We start from the raw sequence: 21,524 nt of genomic DNA on the forward strand, positions 1-21,524 counted from the left end.
GTCACCACATCCCTCACCTCCATTCAGGACCCCAAACAGTCCTTCCAGGTGAAATAACACTTCACCTGTGAACCTGCTGGGGTTGTCTATTGTGTCTGGTGCCATAGTACCACACACACACCCATAGTAATGTAGTCTGACCAATGCCTTATAGAGCCTAAGAATTACATCCTGGCCTTTAGATTCTAGTCTTCTTGAAATAAATGCTAAAGTTGCATTTGTTTTCCTTGCCACTAACTCAACCTGCAAGTTAACCTTTAGGAAATCCTGCACAAGGACTTTCAAGTCGCTCTGCAACTCTTGATATTTGAATTTCCCCCCCCCCCCCCATTTAGGAAATAGTCTACACCTTTATTCCTTCTACCAAAGTGCATGACCAGACACTCTAAATCTTTCTGGATCCAGCTAATAATCCTGGTTGGACCTTGGTAAACGATTCACTTGCGTCGTTAGATCTTACCTTCGAAACAACACTTAGCGCTTTGGAGGCCGTTTCTTCATTGGCCGAACCAACCTCGGATTTTTGGAGAATGTTCTACAGAAACAAAAATGTTAAGAGGTGTAAGAATCATTAAAAAAAGTCATGCATTTTTCTAGAGTTATAGACACAGAATACCAATTTTATTTTATTTTATCATTTTTAAGATCTTATTTCACACATAGCATAAAAATTTGAAAAACAGAACTGCAAGATACTAGAGGAAATCAGAAGGTCAGGCAGCAGCTACAAAGGGGAATAAACAGTCGATGTTTCAGGCTGAGACCCTTCATCGGGACTTGTGCATCAGTGGAGAAAGAAAACAGAACCAGCTTTTGGGCCGGCTGGTGGCGCAAAGGCATTGGCGCCAGAGCCAGGAGCGGAGGTTCCCGGGTTCCAAACCAGTCGGGTCCGCCCCCGAGCACGCTTTCCATCCGTGCTGGGTTGAGTGTCGCAATCGCAACTCGACCTCTTAAAACAAAGGGAAAATGCTGCAAAAAGTCTGTGTGGGGGAGCGGCGCGCCACATGGTCTCTCTCTCAGAGCCTTGTAAAAGCCATGAAAAATCCATCATCACGGACGCATGCACGCACACGCAGACACACACGCACAGACTCGCACGCACACAGGCACGCGCTAAATTAAAAACAGAACCAGTAGATGAGGAAAGTCCCGCCCCGCCCCACCCCACCTAACCTCACCCCGTCAGCCACCAGCATCCACGATGTGCCTACCTCGATCAGCATCTTGATCCGGGTTATCCTCTGGAAGGGGAGAAGCAGAAAGGACATGAAAGGGAGCCGCTGGCACTGGGGGAGCTCCTGCAGGCGGACGATGGCAGCCGCAAAATGTGGGTTCTCCTCCCTGCACGGGGAGAGTGAGTGATAAGTAGGCGCAAATGGCTCAGTGTCCTTTCGTGCGCTGGAAGCGGGTCAGAGAAGGCTTACTGGACTAACTCTCGGAACGAGTGGGCTGCGTGACGTGGGGAGATTGGATAGAGTCATCTTACTTTATAACTGCTGGAGTTCGACAGAGCAAGCAGGCACTGGGTTGAAACACAAGACTCTGATAAAGCCGCAGGTTTCTGGTACGGTAATCCCATTGTGTAGGAATGAATGAAACAGTGGTGAGTAGTGGAAATAACCCAGTGTATCACGGGTACATCCCTCCCCAACATCGGTAGTATCTTCAGGAGGCGCTGCTCAAAGTTCAAAGTAAATTTATTACCAAAGTACATGCACATCACCATATACAACCCTGAGACTCATTTTCCTGCGAGCTTACTCAATAGAGTAATAACCTTAACAATATCAATGAAAGACTGTCCAACTCGAGTGTTCAACCGGTGTGCAGAAGACAATAAACTGTGCAACCACAAAGGAGAAATAATAATAATAAATAAATAATCAATACATATTGAAAACATGAGATGAACAGTCCTTGAAAGTGAGTCTATCGGTTGGGGGAACATTTCAATGATGGGGCGAGTGAAGTTATTCCCTTTGGTTCAAGGGCCTGATGGTTGAGGGGTAATAACTGCTCCTGAACCTGGTGGTGTGAGTCCTGAGGCTCTTGTACCTTCTTCCTGGTGGCAGTAGTGAGAAGAGGGCGTGTCTTGGGGTCCCTGATGATGGACACCGCTTTTCTGTAACAGTGTTTCAAACAGACATGCTCAATGGTTGGGAGGACTTTGCCCATAATGAACTGAGCTGTATCTACGACCTTTTGTACGATTTTTTGTTCAATAACCCATTACAGGCACATCCCTCTCCACCACCGGTAGTACCTACAGAGATGCTGCAACACCCATCAATGGTCATGCCATCTTCTTGCAGTTACCTTTGGCAGGAGGTACAAAAGCCTAAAGTCCCACATTACCAGGTTCAAGAGCATTCAATTTCCCTTCAACCATTCAGTTCTTGAACCAACCAGCACAACCTAATCACTATGGTATAGGAACACTATACCTCCTAGAGGACCACAGCCTTGTCATGCGTTTTGGAGGTGCGTGCCTCGGTGACTGGGAGAGCGATGTTGGCTGGAGTCAGGGCGTTATGCTTTGTCTCTCAGTAGGGTCACCCATGCCAAACAGGTCAAAGGGCAGAGGTCAGACTAAGAGTGGTCCACCGCTCCTCCAGGCTCAGGGTTCAGATCAGGGCCAACAACCCTGACTGGTCAAACAAGAAGTTGACAGAAACAGCAATGAAGAATCCTCCTACGTCTGATGGCCAAGGGCAGACAGAGGTGGAGGACGACCTTCATTGCTGCCTAAACACCAGCAGTGTAATGGGCCATAAGTGAATTGTTACATGGAGGGGCGGGGTTTAGAAGGATAAGGGCTGTACACGGGGAATTGGAAGTTGAACACTGGAAGTATAACGGCGGACATACCTTCTCACAGTCACGGCTATATCTCACCAGGAGACTGAGGACATTTAGTATGTCACCAAAGATTCCGGCAAATTCTACAAATGTACGGTGGACAGCACTTTGACTGGTTGCATCACTGCCTGATATGGTGGCTCAAATGCACAGGACTGCAAGGGACTGCAAAGGGTTGTGGATTCAGCCAGATCCATCGTGGGCACAACTCTCCCTAGTCAAGGACATCTTCAAGAGGGCTTGCCTCAAGAAGGCGGCATCCATTATTAATAACCCTCACCACCCAGGACATGTCCTCTTCATCTTACTAATAACAGAGAAGGCGGCACAGGAACCCGAAGACACACAGTCAACAATTTCTTCTTCCTCCTGCAATCAGATTTCTGTACAGTCCCTGGACACAACCTCACTATCTTCTTCTGCAATATTTATTTTCTGTAACTTATAGTAATTTTTATGTCTTGCTCTGTTGCTCCTGTTGCCATAAAACAACTAATTTCACGATTTCATAATTTCAGGCCGGGTCTTTATGTGCTGCGGTATTTCATGGCGTACGTCAGTGATAGTAAGCCTGATTCTGGAATTGTGACTAGCTGGGTGGACACAACCTTACAGACTCACTTTCAAGGTCTCTTCATCTCATGTTTTCGATATTTATTGCATATTTATTTATTTATTTATTGTCTTTTTGTATTTGCACAGTTTGCTGTCTTCTGTGCATTGGCTGCTTGCCTGCCTTGTTGGGAGCAGTCTTTCCTTGATTCTGTTGCGGTTCTTGTGGTTACTGTGAATGCCTGCAAGAAAATGAATCTCAGGGTTGTATATGGTGACAGAATCAGGTTTAATATCACCGGCATCTGTTGTGGAATTTGTCATCTTTGTGGCAGCAGCACAACCCATAGATAATAATAGTAAAAAACATGAATTACAGTATGTATATTAAATAGTTCAATTAAATAAGTAGTGCAAAAATAGAAATAAAAAGTAGTGAGGTAGTGTTCATGGGTTCAATGTCCATTCAGAAATAGGACAGCAGAGGGGAAAAAGCTGTTCCTGAATCGTTGAGTGTGTGCCTTCAGGCTCCTGTACCTCCTCCCTGATGGTAGCAATGAGAAGAGGGCATGTCCTGGGTGATGGGGGTCCTTGATGATGGATGCCACCTTTTTCGGGCTCTGCTCCTTGGGTACTTTGATAGTAAATTCACTTTGAACTGCTGTCAGCATGGACTGGCTGGGCTGCAGGGCCTGTGTGTGTACTGGGCTGCTGGGACTCCACGGGACAGGAATGCCTCCCTTCGTCCCACAGTGTCTGCCTTCTGCCCCGCACAGATCCACTTCTGCATCGGTCCCATCGAAATGTACCATTTCACGAACAACACCCACCTCCCTCCCAAGCGAGGCTGGGAACTGTTGCTTACATCAGCTGGCTGTATTTCTGTTCCTGGTAGAACTGGTTTCGTACATAATCGATGTAGACTTGAAAATTGTGCTGGGCGTGGGAATAAATGATGTCACAGACGTCACTGATCATTATACTCTCATCCACGCGCTCTTCTAAGTCCTTCAGGAAGCTGTTTTTAAATCAAAGGAGAAACTTCTACATTAGTATTTTCTCACCGACAACGTAACCCTGAAACGTGCCAACAGTGCGGGTCCCTCAGGCAGATTGGAATTCGCTTATTATTGTTACGTTTACTGAGCTGCAGTGAAAAGCTTGTCTTGCAAACTGTTCATACAGATCAGATCATTGGTAAAACAATCACAGTATGCAGATTAAAGTGTAACACCCACGATTGCGACAGAAGAATAAATCTGGTGCACATATATTGGCCAGACAGACACACACACACAGAACATCACACACAGTCACACACACACTGGATACTGTGGTAGGGCAAAGGACCCTATGGAAAATCCTGGCAATTCTGGACAATATTTTTCTCTCTGCATGCCACCTTGGCTGATCAGAGGAGCACTACTAGTAATAGACTAAGACAACTGTGCTGCTCCAAGGAGCACGATATGAGGTCATTCTTACCCTCGACCATTAGACTCTATAATGAGTCAACCTATACCGGGGAAGTGATGACCCCCTCCTGACACTGTTTGAGATAACTTTTCTTTTATTCTTTCTACTTCTCTTCTAATATCAGTGCAATTGTAATGCTACTGTGACACTGTAATTTCCTTTGGGATCAATAAAGTATCTATCTATTGATCTATCTCTCACACAAACAAACATATACACACACACACACACACACACACACACACAGTATAGTGTTTAGTGTAACGCTAATACAGCGCTAGCAACCTCGTTCAATATTCATTTTCTTATTTTCTTGTGTGCGCTCTCTCTTTCTCTTCTCCCTTTCTCTCTGTCACTGTCCTGTTCTCTCTCCCTTCCATCTCTTTCTGTCACTGTATTTTCTCTCTCATTCTCTCTCCCTGTCTCTAACTCATTCTCTCTTCCTGTCTAACTCACTCTCTCTCTCCCTCTTTAACTCTTTCTCTTTCCTTCTCTCTCCCTCTCTCCCCCCCTCTCTCTCTTCCCATTCTGCCACTGTCTTGTGCTCTCTCGCTCTCCTCCCCCCCCAGCCTTTCTCTCTGACAGCGTCTCGTTGTCTCCCTCTTCTCTCACAGTTGCGCAAATGGGGTGGGAATCAAATGGGCTTTGAGAAGGGCTGGAATTGCCTCCTCCTGTCCCGCACAGTACCTCTCACTGACTTCCTTCACTCGGACGATGCAGGAGAACAGGGTTTTCTTGTCCCGCAGTATGATGTTATCGTTGAGGTCCCTGGCCTTCATGAAATGCTCAATGAGAATGTTCAGGCTGCGGAGATAAGAAGCCTCGGATGTGAGAACCTCGAACATACTCTGCAATGAAGGGAATCAAAAAAAGGTCATCAGTATTAGTCACGACAACAGTAAAGCTGCCTTTAGTGTGTGCTGTCCAGAAAGATCATTCAACACAGAAGTACACCGAGCTAACAAAAAGAACGGATAACACAGAGTACTGGCCAATAGACCATAAGTTATAGGAGCAGAATTAGGCCATATGGCCCATCGAGTCTGCTCCGCCATTTCATCATGGCTGATCCATTTCCCTCTCAGATCCAATCTCCCTGTAACCCTTCATGCCCTGAATAATCAAGAATCTATCAACCTCTACCTTAAATGCATTTGATGACTTGGCCTCTGCAGCTTGGCAATGAATTCCACAGATTCTGGCTAAAGAAATTCCTCTTCGTCTCCATTCTAAGAGAACACCCCTCTAATCTAAGGATTGTGTCCTCTGGTCTTACGACTGCCCCAACATAGGAAACATCCTCTCCATATCCCCTCTATCGAGGCCTTTCAACACTCGGTAGATATTGATGAGAACCTAGTGTTACAGTTACAGGGAAAGTGCAGGCAACAAGGTGCGGGGCCACAGTAAGGGAGCTTGAGGGATCAAGAGTACATCTTTATTGTACAAGGGGTTCGTCCAATAGTCTGATAACAGCAGGAGAGAAATTGTCCTTGAGTCACAGAACATAGAACAGTACAGCACAGGAACAGGCCATTCGGCCCATAATGTTGTGCTGAACCAGCTAAAAGCAAATCAAAAACACCCAAACCTTAATCCCTCCTACCTACACCATGTCCATATCCATCCATCTTCCTCACATCCATGTGCCTATCCAAACTTCTCTAAAAAGCCTCTAATGTATTTGCCTCTACCACCATAACAGGCTGTGCATTCCAGGCATCCACCCCTCTCTGAGTAAAAAACTTACCCCTCACATCCCCTTTGAACTGACCCCCTCTCACCTTCAATGCATGTCCTCTGGTATTAGACATTTCTACCCTGGGATACAGTCACTCCCTGTCCACTCTATCTATGCTCCTCATAATCTTGCAAACCTCTATCAGATCTTCCCTCTGCCGCTCCAGAGAAAACAAGTTTGTCCAGCCTCGCATGATAGCACACACCCTCTAAACCGGGCAGCATCCTGATAAAACTGTTCTGCACCCTCTCCAAAGCTTCAACATCTTTCCTACAGTGGGGTGACCAGAACTGTATGTCATACTCCATGTGGCCTAACCAGAGTTCTATAAAGTTGCAACATAACTTCCTGGCTTTTGAACTCAATGCCTCGACTAATAAAAGCAAGCATTCTATAAGCCTTCTTAATCACCTTATCAATCCGTGTAGCCCCTTTGAAGGAGCTATGAAGTTGGCTCCCAAGGTCTCTCTGCTCAGAAACACTGTTAAGGATCTTGCCCTAAACAGTGTACTGTCTCCTTACATTTACCCTACCAAGGTGCAACACCTCACACTTGGCCAGCTTAAACTGCAACTGCCCCTTCTCTGCCCATACCCATAACTGATCTATACCGTGGTGTATTCTTTGCCAGTCTTCTACACTATTTACAATCCACAAATCTTGGTATCATCCGCAAACTTACTAACCCACCGATCTACATTTTCATCTAGGTCATTTACATATATTAAACAGCAGAGGTTACAGTACAGATCCCTGTGGAACTCACACCTCCAGACTGAATACTGTCTGTCCCTTCAACCACTACCCTCTGTTTTCTATGTGCAACTCAGTTCTGAATCCAAACAGCCAATCTGCCATGGACCCCATGCATCTCAATCTTGTGGAGCAGCCTCCTACGAAGGACTTTGTCAAATGCCTCACTAAAATATATATATGTAGACAACACCTACTGGCCTACCTTACATTTGACCCACAAGTTGCAACTTTGGAGGGGAGACAGAATGACCTGGGTGGAAACGAGAGGAGATGTCCAGGGTGGGAGGTGGGAGAGAAAAGAACAAGGGTAGGGGGTGGTGGGAATGACCAGGGTGGGAGGGGAGGGGAGACCAGGACTTGTGATATGCACCCAGCTGCTCATACGACCATCCACCGCCTGCCCCCATGGCTTCATGTAACACCAATCTGGGTCTAAGCAGGTACCCAAGGGTGACCTGCAGGCTAGCAGCGGGCAGGAGCGCCTTACACCTCCTTTGGTAGAGATGATTTACACCCAATGCGCAGAGAGAGAGCAAAAAATTGTGCCAACAACAAAAGCAAGCAAGTAGCTCCAGAAAGGACGTTTTTATGAAAGACACGAAGCCAGACATCACCGCAGCCGGTATAGGCACCATCCACAGTCCATTCCGAAGTTAAGTAAACATTGCAAGACATGGACACAAAGCCAGGCATCACTGCAGTTGGGTGTAGAGCTGAGCAAACGTCACGGGGTAGCGAGAACTGGCCCGTCCCTTACCTCCCGTCCCAACAACCTGACCTTTTCAATTTAAATCGACTGAACAGCGGGTCATTCCTCGCTCTCAGACTGCTCTGTGCCCCGTTGCTACCTTCCTCACTCTTGGGGACGCCACGACTTTGCCTTGTCTCTGCTTCGATCCCGATTCCGTTTTCCACGTCCGTGTCTCGTCAGCACCTCCGCTACTGCTTGCCATGGCCACCCTTTGCTCGCCTCTCCATTGTTAGCGTTAATTGTTATTAATAAAGTGTCACTGATAAGGTATATAGTAATTTCCTTTGTCTCTCTTGCCGCTTGTAAGTAGTCGCTGGGTATCACCAGCACCATCTCCTGTGGGGGGAGGGGAGGTGAATGGATTGCCGATCAAAAGCCTCTTCTGTTGTGCCAGTCGGTGATTGGTTGGTCCAACATCTGTGATGCCCTTTTCCCATTGGTTGGCTTACGTGCCAAGGCACCCATTTCCAGTACCAGGCACTCTTGGGGATATAGAAAGCAGCACGTGTGGAGGTTTCGCTCTTTCTTTCCAGCCATCCACGGGGGCCACTTCAGTCTGAAGTCGTGACCAGCACTGAAAGAACACCGGGAAAGAGTGCTGCAGACGTAGATGGGCTCCCCCCACGTTTGTTTAGTTAAGTGTTCGACTGTAGCATGCTTAGTTCTTTGGCTTTATAAATCAAGCAGGCTTGGCAGAGTATCATTCATTTAAAGGGTAACTGTACAGTGGAGTGGTTTTGGGTAGCTTGTTTAGCTAGACGCCCGGTGTAATGTTTCACCGTTCATTTTTAAATAGATAGTTAACATACCCATTTTTAAATCTCTGTCTCCTGTTTCACTCATGCAATCCTTGAACCTGCTCTCCTATATTACCCAGGCCCAGAGCCGTCAAGGGTTAACACTAACCCTTTCAGTACCTGAACCCTTTCCAATGCCAGCACATCCTTCCTTAGATAAGGGCCCTAAAACAGCTCACAAGACTCTAAGTGAGGTCTGACCGGTGCCTTATAAACCCTCAGCATTGCATCCTTGCTTTTATATTCTAGCCCTCTTGAAATTCAATTCAAGTTTAATTGTCATTCAACCATACATCAATACCCATGAATACAGCCAAACGAGACAGCGTTACTGCGGCCAAGATGCAAAACACAGTACCAGCAGTCATACACAGCACACATAGCACATATCAGATAGCAAGCATATAAAGATATCAGTGAGGTACAGAAACACAAAAATAAATGGTCCAGACCCGAGCCATGAATGCCGCAGAAACCTGCAGTCGACCACAATATAGCTTGTCTTCTGCTGACTGAACACTGGGGGGGGGAAGCACTGACTTCAGCCTGGACATTGCGCCACACCACCTCCAGTGGAGTGCGCCAACTCCGACGCCTCTCTCCTGGCAGCTGTAAGCAGGCGACACCACGGCTTGAGGCCTAGTGCTTGCTACCACCAAGACAACACAGCTCCCCTGCCATCTGCCCTTGCTCTCTGCCAATAAATCAGAACTTGCAGCATTTCACATTAACAACGTCCAAAAGGGTCTTGTGATCACAAGAAAAGTGTCCAAGATGGCCACTCGCTATTAGGCTGTAAGCATCCTTCAACTCAGACAGCAGCACAACGCCCAGCTCCTTTATTTTCTCTGCCAACGAGCAACTTGCAGATGGGGTAAACCTGCAGTACTTTAAATTCTTAATGTGCAGCAGGGTTTTGTGATCATAAACAAATACTTTTAAAAAGGACAATAACACCTTTTGTTGACCCTGTAGAAGCCACTGCAATTGAACAAGAACCTGATGCACTATGAATGCTAACATCGTCTGTCTTACCATCGACTCAACCTGCAATAAGCTAACAAGCTCTATCCCTTTCTCCTTCTTCCTTTCCTTCACATTTTCAAAGCAAATTACTTTTGCCTTCACTATGAATATAAACCTTCCACAGCACAATTCCACGGCCAGGCTACAGTGCTCGCACGAGACTGTCAATTTATTCACATTTCTGAGGAGAATGACCAAGTTTCCTCTGTCTTCAGCTCACTGGTGTTACAGGATCCAGAGCAGAGGTTCACAGAATGATCCCAGGAATGAAAGGGTTAACATATGAAGAGCATTTGATGGCTCTGGGCCTGAACTAGCTGGAGTTTAGAAGAATGAAACCTATCTCATCGAACCCTATCCAATATTTAAAAGGCAGAGACAGAGCGGACTTGGAAAAGATGTTTCCAATAGGTGGGGGCGTCTAGGACCAGAGGGCTCAGCCTTAGAGGATCCTCCCCACGGGTTGTCACCTTGCTGTGACGGAGAGGCTTAGGAGGTCCTGAGATCCCGAGAACAATGCCGTCTGGAGCTTAGCTCCTGGTGGGGTCAGCCATGGCAGTAAGGTCAAGAGGGAGGTTCCAGACAAAGAGCGATTCAGGCAAGACCTCAGCGGTGAAGCTGGCGGAAGATGATGACACATCACAACAGTAGTGAAGGCTGAGGAAAGCTACAGCAGTGATGGGCCCCCAGATGTCTTGCATTCCATGTCACTGAACCCTGACCCTAATCTGTCAAGGACCATGTGGCAGCTGCTCATGCATCAACCTCCCCATGTAAAACAAAGTCACACACAGGCATTCTTCATTAAGGGAACAACCCCTTAGGAGAACATCATACTCGTCTCGAGAGATCAAATTACTATAGCCTCAAGGACATCCCTTTAAAACAGAGATGAGGAGGGATTTCTTTAACCAGAGAGTGCTGAATCTGTTGGTGCTGTGGAGGCCAAGTGTGTATTTAAAGTAGAGGTTGATAGGTTGTTGATCAGTCAGGGTGTCAAAGGTTACGGGGAGAAGGCAAGAGGATGGGGTTGAGAGGGAAAGTAAATCAGCCACGATTGAATGGCAGAGCAGACTCGATGGGTTGAGTGGGCTAATTCTGCCCCTATTTCTCATGGAGAGAGTTTGCCTTTACATAATAGTAAGTTTACACGTAAATTATAATTTGCAAATTTTACATGCACACGATGTAATTATGCAAATTATTTCAATACAAACCTCTTACACAGAGGGAAAAGACTAAGAACAACTTCTTCAGTATATTTAGTGTAACAGGTTGCTTATAAACAGGTAAGTAATTTGTTTTTTTGAGAGAGTCTTTTCGGTTCTGGGATTTGGGCCAAGACATTTATTTTAAATTAAACTGAGATCCTAATCTTTAGCATCAAAGCAGCTGTTCAACGTCCTGTTGTAGGCAATAAACCACGTTTTCATCTCTTCACAGAGCTACCCTTCAACAGCCTAAACTTCAGAGCCTGGCTTGCTGCCAAGGCTCCTTCAATTAAATCCAGACTGTGTCGTCCAAACTTGCAGCGACTGGAATGTACTAACAGCTGAGTCTCGCAAAGTCGGGATTATCTCTGGGCAGTGAGAGTCCATTTTACCACTTCCAGAACAAGCCCAAAAACACATTTCAGGCATCAGATGACTACCCTGAAGTGCGGTCACAGTTGTAATGTTGGAGAGAGCAGTGAGGAGGGGAAGGGACACAGTCTGTGCATGGCAGCATGACATTACTGGTACAGGAGCCCGAAGACCCACATGCAACGTTATAGGAAAAGTGTCTTCCCCTCTGGCATCAGATTTCTGAACAGCCCGTGAGCTTAACCTCACTTATACTGTTTACTTTTATAACTTAGGGTAACTTTCATGTCTTGCACTGTCCTGCTGCCATAAAACAACAAATTTCACAACATACGTCAGTGATAATAAGCCTAATTCTGAAACTCAATTTATTAGAGAAGTGTGTAAAGATAATGAATTAGAACCATTCAGGCACAGAAACAGGGGCTCCTCTGCCAAATTTAACCATCACCTAGCCAGTTACACCAAACACATTCCCATCGCCCTCACCCCCACCACGCACACACGATGTACAGCAGTCAGTGAACCCAACCCTGCATGGTGTGAGAGAGAAAAACAGAGAGGGAAAGAGAAAGAGCACTAGAGGAAAAAGAGAGAGAAGAGATAGAGGAGGGAGGGAGGAGAGAGAGAGAGGAGAGAGAGAGAGGAGAGAGAAGAGAGGAGAGAGAGGAGAGAGAAGAAAGGAGAGAGAGGAGAAAGAGAGAGGAGAGAGAGAGAGGAGAAAGAGAGAGGAGAGGGAGAGAGAGAGAAGAGAGAGAGAAGAGAAAGAGAAATAGAGGAGAGAAAGAGAGGAGAGCGAGAAAGAGAGAGGGTGAGAGAAAGGAAAGATAAAGAGACAAAGAGAGAGAGAGAGAGAAAGAAGATAGAGAGACAGAAAGGCAGAAAAAGAGAGCAAGAGAGAGAGAAAGAGGCAGAAAGAGAGAAAGAGAGAGAGAGAGAGGTAAAGAGAGAGAATGAGAGACAGCCGAAGGTCAGGATCGAATCTGGATTCCTGGCGCTGTGTGGAAGCAGCTCTATCCGCCGGGCCACTGCCTGGGCACTATGGATACTGTACAGAGACAGGTGTGAGAAGCAGTGACCTCATGGCCCAGCCTGACTGAGAAGAGGTGGCTCTCACCTCCTGCCGCCTACACTCTTCCTTGCTCAGGGTACTGAGGATTCCACTCCGCTGGACCACGCTCAGGTCCTGCCACAGGGAGCTGCTGACCTTCTTGGTGGTGGTGACGAAGGGGATGCTCTCATACATGTAATCCTCGCTGGTCTTGCTCGAGTCCCTCACCAGCGTCTGCCGCCTGATCTCCTTGTGGATCACCGTGTCTTGGTAGGTCTGATACAAAGGCTCTAGGATCAAGCAAGGAGATGTGAGACCACTCAGCACATCCCCGGGAACTCTACCCCCACCCAGCCGCTGAATCTCTTTCCCCTCCACGTTTATCTGACACTATCCATTCACATCACCCTCACCTTGAATCAGAATCAGATTTATTGTCACTGGTATACACTCAGTGGCCTCTTTATTAGGTACATCTGCTCATTAATGCAAATATCGAATCAGCCAATCATGTGGCAGCAACTCAATGCATAAAAGCATGCAGGCATGGTCAAGAGGTTCAGTTGTTGTTCAGACCAAACATCAAAATGGGGAAAATTGTGAAATAAGTGACTTTGACTCTGGAATGACTGTTGGTGTCAGATAGGGTGGTTTGAGTATCTCAGACACTGCTGATCTCCTGGGATTTTCACACACAACAGTGTCTAGAGTTTACAGAAACTGGTGTGAAAAACAAAGAAAAACATCCAGTGACAGGAAGCCCTGTGGGTGCAAGTGCCTTGCTAATGAGAGGGGGTGACACTGTAGCATAGTGGTCAGCACAAAGCCTTACAGTACCAGCGACCCGGGTTCAAGTCCCACCGCTGCCTGTAAGGAGTTTGTACGTTCTCCCCGTGGCTGCGTGGGTTTCCTCCGGGTGCTCCAGTTTCCTCCCACAGTCCAAAGACCTACCAGTTGGTAGGTTCATTGGTCATTGTAAATTGTCCCGTGATTAGGCTAGGGTTAAATCAGGCGGTTGCTAGGCACTGCGGTTGAAGGACTGCCAGGGCCTAGTCCATGATGTATCTCAAAAAATAAATAAAACAGAAAAGTCAGAGGTGAATGGCCAGACTGGTTCAAGCTGACAGCGGTGTGCAGAAGAGCAACTCTAACACACGTCAAACCTTGAACAGACGTTCAGCGGCCACTTTATTAGATACAGAAGGCACTAGACGTATATGACACGAAATTTACTGTTTCGCAAAATATATTTATTTACAGATACAGCACGGTGAAAGGCCCTTCTAGCCCATAAGCTCAAACCATTCAATCACTGCCACAAGACCAACTAACCTAGTAACCCTAACCTTACGTCTTTGGCTTGTGGGGACAAACTGGAATGCCCTGGGGGAAGTTCTCCCTGTGATTGTGTGGGTTTCCTTGTAGCATACTGCAAAGTTTTTAAATTACTGTAAATTACAAAAATAAATGAATACTACAAAAAAAAGGAATAATGAGTTAGTGTACATAGTGAGTTACTAACCGCCATCTTGTTTCTTCATGGACAATCTGCCCCCTTCAGGATTCAGCCACAGACCTACCAATACCCAGCCTGGATTCTGCTCTCTTTCATCAAAGCTTCTTCAAGAGAGGCTAACCCTGGTTACCCTAGTTACAGAGTGAGCCCTACAAACACCAAACAGTGCGGTCAATGTCGTGATGTCACCACAGAGCGATCCCATCATCTCTCCTTTGTCAGACCGTCCCCTCCACCTCCCACAACTGGTCTGTTTCACAGCTGCATCCGTCCACACAGCCCCCTCGGCCTACTGCACTGCTCAGTAAGATCACGTCTGCTCTGATCTCAGCCTCAGCTCTACCTTCTTGTTTGGTTCCCAGAACATTTTAATTCAGATTCCCATTCCTGTCCCGACATGTCGATCTGTGGCCAAGATGAGGCTACCCTCAGGGAGGAGGAGCTACACCTTATATTCCGTTTGGGTAGCCTCTGACCTGATGGCACGAACATCAATTTCTTCCTCCAGTAAAAAAAATTTCCCTCCCCCACCCTTCTTCCTCTATTCCCCACTCTAGCCTCTTACCTCTTCTCACCTGCCTATCACCTCCTACTGGATCCCTTCCTCCTTCCCTTTCTCCTCTGGTCCACTCTCCTCTCCTATCAGATTCCTTCCTCTCCAGCCCTTTATCTTTCCCACCCACCTGGCTTCACCGATCAACTTCTAGCTATCCTCCTTCCCCTCCCTCCACCTTTTCACTCTGGTTTCCCCCTTCTTTTCTAGTCCTGATGAAGGGTGCCGGCCTGAAATGCCGACTGTTCATTCATTTTCACAGATGCCGAGTTCCTCCAGCATTTTATGTGTGTTGTCCGAGAACTCTTGATCCCATTAAAGGCCCCATCTCACTCATGAGCATCCTCAAAGACACATTCTCCAAAACTCCTCCTCACACTTAACATCAGCAAGACCAAGGAAATTATTCTGGGCTTCAGGAGAACACACACTCGCCCCGTCGAGAGGGTCAGCAGTGGAAAGAGTGAGCAGCTTCAAGTTCCTGTGCGTCAGTACCTCAGAGGATCTATCCTGGGCCGAGCACATTGATGCTACCATGAAGAAAGCATGGCAATGGCTATACTTCATTGGGATTTGAGGAGGTATTACATGTCACCAAAGACTCTTACAAAGTTCTATAGATGTACAGTGGAGAGCATTCTAACTGGCTGCTTCACTGCCTGATATACAGGATCCAAAGCACAGGATTGCAAGAAGCTGCAGAAGGTTGTAAACTCAACCAACTCTATTATCGGCACAACCCTACCCACCATCAAGGACATCAGCAAGACACTTTGCCTCAAGAAGGTGGCATTGGTCATTAAGCACTCTTGCCAATTGGGACATGCCTTCTTCTCATTACTACCATCAGGGAGGAGGTACAGAAACCTCAAGACCCACAATCAATGTTTTAGCAACAGCTTCTTCCCATCCACCATCGGATTTCTGAATGGTCTTTGAACCAATGAACACTACTACTAATTATTTTTTAATTTATAGTAATTTATGCCTTTGCCGTGTACTGCTGCCACAAAATAACAAATTTCACCCCTTACGTCAGTGCTAATTCTGATTCTGATTCAGGACACTTGGAGAACTGAACTCCCTCCTCGAACCTTCTGGGAGGGAGCTTATCTCAAGGGGTCTTCATTTGTCATCCCAGAAAGACGACTGCACTCACTATCCAGCCAAGCTCACAAAACCACCACACCGCAACGATTGACAAATGCTTTACCGCTTTCAAATCGAGATTCCCAATCTTTCACATCCCCTTTCTCGGGCTTTGAAGATCTACAAAGAAAAGGATAACAATGGTTGTTTATACCTTACAACAACAAGCCGAGAGGATTCGCCCGGATATGGACTGGGTCGGAACGTTCCTGTTATAAGGAGTGATTGGAATGGCTGGCTTCTTTTCCCTGAGGCTCTGGGTACAGGGGTGGGAGAGGGGCACAAAATTATGAGGGGGATAGAAAAGGAAAAAGATTAAGAATCTTTTTCTCTTAGTGGGTTTGTCAAAGAGGGCATAGGTTTAAGGTGAGAGGCAAGAAGTTAAGGGGGGATATGGGGAGGGCGAGTTTCCCCTCATTCTCTTTAATCTAACCCCTCTTATCTTAATCCTTGGCCTCTTGTTTTAGACAAACATACCCTAAGAAAAGTACTGTGGCAATCCACTCTTTCAAACTCCTTCTTGGAGGTTTTGGGATTGAAAACTTTTACAACAGCTGATTTTTGGCCTAATTTTTCCCTCATTAAGCATCAAGTTCATTCCACACCTCTGCCCTTTAGGAAAGTTGCTGTGTAAACGCCACTCTTCCATTTCTTCCCTCCTTGAATGTCTTCAGCTCACATCCTTCTCAATTCCCAAAGGTTTGGGGACTCCAGTCCCGTCTAGCTAACGCCATGGTTGGGGCTCAGGCCCCTGGCTAGGCCGAGAGTGCCCGCATCTCACGGTGCAGGCTGCCGAGGTGACTGGCCCACATGATAGGCCAAATGAGGTCAGAAGCTTACAAGGTGATGAAGGTGCCCTTCCCTCTATATCATTCGACCTTTTAACTTTACTTGTCACATGTACATTGCAACATAGGGTGAAATACAACATTTGCATCAACCACCAACACAGTCCGAGCAGCGGGTGCCTATCACTACTGATGCCAGGCAGACAATCTCTGAAGATTGGGGTCACTTATCTTGTAAAGACAATGCCTGGAAGAAGGCAATGGCGAACGACTTCTGTAGAAAAAAATGCCAAGAACAATCCTGGTCATGGATAGACTATGATCACCCCAGTCATACGACATGCCACATAGTGAATGAATGAATGAGTGACTTCAATATGCGGACCCAAAACGCACTCAGGAGGTCTACAGCAAGCTCAGAACATCCTTGCAGCCTAGACCACCAACTCCAGAGTCCCACTCCCTCTCCTGGTAATGCCCACATTGTGGATCTTACCTTCTCTCGAGGATGTCCAGGTGAAGCTCGTACACATTACTCGTCAAGCTCTTGTCCTCACCTGTCAAACACATGCACCAAGTAAGAAGTTCGGCACACGACGGCTTCCCAACCAGCGAGGCGCATCAACATGGACAGGAATGGTGAAGACAGATGCCACAGCCAGGTAACCCAACCGCGGTTCTTGCCCTTGACCTCCATTCACGTGACACATCTCAAATAGAATACACTCAAGGAGAGGAGGCATTTCGCTCCCTGCTTCAATCCCGATGGGAACAGATATGTGAATTGGCAACACAACACCAGACCACGTAAGCTAAATGTGGCACTCTTCAAAGGATAAGGATGTATGGAGTTGGGGGTAATGTTCTAACATGGATAGAGGATTGGTTTTCCAATAGAAGGCAGAGAGTCGGGATAAATGCCCGTTTTTCTGGTTGGCAGTCAGCAGACAGCAGATTGCCGCAGGGGTCGGTGCTGGTCCCACAACTGTTCAAAATGTACATTGAGCACTAGTCTGAATTGGATTGGTTGGGTACAGGCCAAATCAAGGCAAAGGGGTCCAGGCCGCAGAGTGTACCTAAGCGACTGAACCCAATGCTTGATCGACGATTTAAGTGCAGGGCCAGTTTGAGATGGTCAGGGTATCTGGGGCCTGAGGCAAGAGTTGGGCTGGGTCAGCTCACTGCTCTGCTCTGTGCTGAACTAACAGTCTGTGGTGTTACAGGGAAAAGGCAGGTAGGGAGAGCTGAGTCCCTGGCCAGGTTACATATGAGTTTATTCAAATGGCGGAGCAGGGACAATGGCCGACTTCTGTTCCTAGTTCTTATGGTCATGATGACGTTACCGAGACCAGAGGACTTCAGTGGTGAGGGGCTGTACTCTGACTCAGTCCAGCATGGGGCTTCAGAGTGGACACTTTGCACACATCAGGCCTGAGATGATGAATTTTAGGAAGTCAAACCACAATTGGACTCGTAAGGCAGGGCAACTGGAAGTGAAATGGATCAGAGGGACCTAGAAATACAGCTGCATAGCTCACTGAAATCAGTCTCACAGGCAGACGGGTAATGAAAAAGGGTGTTTAGCACGCTGGCTTCCAGTACCGGAGCTGAGACATAATGCTGCAGTTGTACAAGTCGCTCATGGGCACTATGGGTCATTCTGTTCACCCCGTTTCAGGAAAGAAGTGGTTAAACTGGAAAGTGTGCAGAGAAGGTTCACAGGGATGCTGCCAGGACTAAAGGCCTGAGTTACAAGGAGAGGTTGGCCAGGATGGAACTTAGGAAAATGAGGGGTAAACTTGGAGAAATGTTGAAAATTGAGCTGAGGTGATCTGCAGGGTAGGGGAGTTGAAAACGAGAAGCATACGTTTAGGCTGGGAGGGGAAAGATTTAAGAATAACCTGGGGGGCAACTTTTTCCACACAAAAGGTGCTGAGTATTTGCCAGCTGAGGTAGGTACAGAAGTATCATTTAAGAAACGATTGGACATGTATATTAGAGGGAGATGGTTCAACATAGGAAATTGGGGGTCACTGGATGTGCACCAAGCTCAACATGGATCAGTTGGACCGAAGGGCCTGTATGTGTGCTGTATTTTCCAATGATTCTACACAAAGCCCCGGGATCCTGATGGCCATTGTCTGCCATCAAGGAATGCAAGCAGCGCTGCCCCCTGCTGCACTGGAGGTGGTGAGTACAGGCGCGAGAGGGAACTCCAGCTGGAAGGGACCGTGCAGCATAAATTCAAGGCTGCAACACCTACTCGCATATCTGAGGGGGGGCTGCCCCTCGGCTTCTGTCTGCTCTTTAGCTCTACCCTCTTCGTATTTGGTCATCCGGTAAGGAGGAAGGGCAGGGAGGGAGGAGGATGTCCAAGTTAACCTGCTCCTGAGGCTGGCAAAGATAGCTATCTGTGGGTCCTAGGGGAAGGCCGTGGAGGCTTCCACCCAGGTTGACTTCTTGGCAATTTTCCAGGGACATGTATGCGCACAAGTAATTGTTGAGAGGAAATGTGGTTTCCACTGCTATCACGGAGGAGTTCACTGGGCGCCACAAGGGATAAATGTTATCCTAGACAGGGATGGGGATACTTTAATGTAGGTTGCAATTCTCTGATTTCTTATTTATTGGAAGGCAAGTCTTTTTAAAAATACTTTTTATAAATTATTAGATTAATGTAAGACTAAAGTTGTAGTTCAATCATTTATACTTTTACTAAAATTATATTTTAATTATTTGTACTTTTTAACAAATTCATGTATTTTTCACAGTATGTGGTGGCTCATCCTCACTCACAGGCAGAAAACAGTATAGCAGCTAAACTAATGGTTTATTTCATTTTTCATTGGCTAAGTATTAGCACATTACCCACGTGATGGAATTGTTTTAATTATGCAGCCTATTAACTAACAAACCAGTGATTGGCTTATTTTATCTAAGAAATTTCTCTCAACTTGATGATAAAGGTGATGGATTTTTCAAAGACTCCATCATTTTATCTTCACCTCCTTCGCTGTTCCTTCATCTCCGCTTTTTTTCCTCAGCTCTTTACTTAGTTTGCTAAGTATATATGTTTGTTTAAGCTTTAAAATAAATGATCGTGAAAAATTAAGACCACTCGCCATTCTTGACCCCCGGAGGGACCCTAAGGATCAGAAGATAACAAGATCCAACAGTAACTTATCTTTGTATTAACAACAAAGGGGGAGGGTACTGCAGCGACAGGATGTGTGAAAGGCACACTTACCCCCGTCTACCTGGTCGAAGGTCAACTGCTTGTGCTTCTCGCTGGGGCTGGGTGGGGCCGACCTCGTCACAGTGGGGCTGGGCAGATTCAGGACCGTCCCGGGCAGTGGGGGCAGAGAAAGGGGGGAGAAGTTTGCCTTCGGGACGTGGAGGTCAAGCCGATCCACGCAGTCAGAGAATTGGTCCGGGTGGCAGGTTGAATGGCGCCCTTGGGTGGGCAGGAGGGCTCTGGACCTCCGCACCTGCGCCAGCCTCCTGCTGGGGAAGTGTGGGGCGTCGGCTGGCGCAGGCTTGTTATGGCGCGGTGGCTTGGGCAGTGGGTTGAACCGCCCAAGCGATGGAGTCTCACAGCCAGCGTCAGTTACATTCCTGGGCAGGTCAGAAGGGTTGTGACTCCCATCCGGCCAAGCAGAGCTGCCATTCCCTACCCCCGGTACCACGGCACCCGCCGGGCCTTCCGTCTTGACCATCTCCAGGGTGATTCTGGGGAGGTGCGTGTCCTGGCGGCAGTTGGCTGCCTCGCTGATGGGAAGGACGTAGTGGAATGACTCGCCATCGCTCTCTGAAGAATCCGGTGGGGATGCTTCAGCGGTCTGCACGGCTTCCTCAGGAGCAGAGGCAGGTCTCCACACCAGCACCATCCCGGGATGTTTCCTGTGACACAGGCACCGGCAGCTGGGAGGGCAGCACCATTCGTCCACCGTCTCATCCGGCTCTTTGGCACTCTCCAGCATTGTCTCCTCCTGAGTGTCTGCAGAGGGTAGAAACAATGATCAGGTCATCCAATCAGTAAGGGTAGGCAGCAGACTATGTCCTTAACCCCTTAGTCTCCACCCTGTATACTCCTAGCCTGATGTTTGGAACAGCGACTGCTCTGCCTGGGACAGCACGAAGCTACAGGGGGATGTGGACACAGCTCAGCACATCACGGAAACCAGCCTCCCCTCCGTGGACTCCGCCTACACCTCTCAAGAGTTAAAATTGTTTATTGTCATTCTTCAGTACACAAGAACGAAATGATTGTTGCTCCGGATCCGAGGCAGCATAAAAAAAAATGGGTGGCATAGCGGTTAGCACAACGCTTTACCGTACCAGCAGCCCGGGTTCAAGCCCCACTGCTGCCCGTAAGGAGTTTGTACGCTATCTCCGTGACTGCACGGGTTTCCTCCGAGTGCTCTGGTTTCCTCCCACAGTCCAAAGACGTACCAGTTGGTAGGTTAATTGGTCATGGTAAATTGTCCGGTGATTAGGCTAGGGTTAAATCAGGGGTTGCTGGGCAGCACGTCTTGAAGGGCTGGAAGTTCCACCCTGTATCTCAATATACACAATGAGCATTTAAAAGCACAATAAATATGTAAGTATATAGCTTATATAGATAGACTGACTGTATGCTCATAAAGTGATGGTAGATACACGAGTGTCTGCTCAGAAGGTGGTTCTGATGTGAAATAGTGCATTTGGGGTGGGGTAGGTGGGTGGTAAATACCCCACTCATCCGAGACATTCTCCTCCCCCCACCCCCCCCCACCAGGCTCTGCTCCAATTCCATCTACAAATCAGCAGATGGCACCACCATCATGGGCCCCTATCTCCGATAACAATGAGTCGGAGTACAGGAAGGAGTTTGAGAGCCTAGTGACGTGTTGTCACGGCAATGACCTTTCCCCTCAGCGTCAGCAA

General features: G+C 47.3%; 1 protein-coding gene across 2 annotated transcripts in view; it reads right to left on the minus strand.

Annotated features, from left to right (window-relative positions):
- arhgef15b (Rho guanine nucleotide exchange factor 15b) overlaps positions 1-21,524 on the minus strand; it is a 93,604-nt gene that overhangs the window by 19,175 nt on the left and 52,905 nt on the right. For both annotated transcript variants that reach the window (XM_063048793.1, XM_063048794.1), the window contains exons 4-11: positions 19,846-20,595; positions 17,095-17,155; positions 15,875-15,930; positions 12,659-12,882; positions 5,575-5,735; positions 4,277-4,429; positions 1,212-1,341; positions 461-535 (exon numbers count right to left, since the gene is read on the minus strand). In XM_063048793.1, the coding sequence (XP_062904863.1) occupies positions 461-535; positions 1,212-1,341; positions 4,277-4,429; positions 5,575-5,735; positions 12,659-12,882; positions 15,875-15,930; positions 17,095-17,155; positions 19,846-20,595 (1,610 nt within the window). The remainder of the gene's footprint in view (positions 1-460; positions 536-1,211; positions 1,342-4,276; positions 4,430-5,574; positions 5,736-12,658; positions 12,883-15,874; positions 15,931-17,094; positions 17,156-19,845; positions 20,596-21,524) is intronic.

Source organism: Mobula hypostoma, chromosome 5 (assembly GCF_963921235.1).
Source record: "Mobula hypostoma chromosome 5, sMobHyp1.1, whole genome shotgun sequence".
In the NCBI taxonomy this organism is placed as follows: Eukaryota; Metazoa; Chordata; class Chondrichthyes; order Myliobatiformes; family Myliobatidae; genus Mobula; species Mobula hypostoma.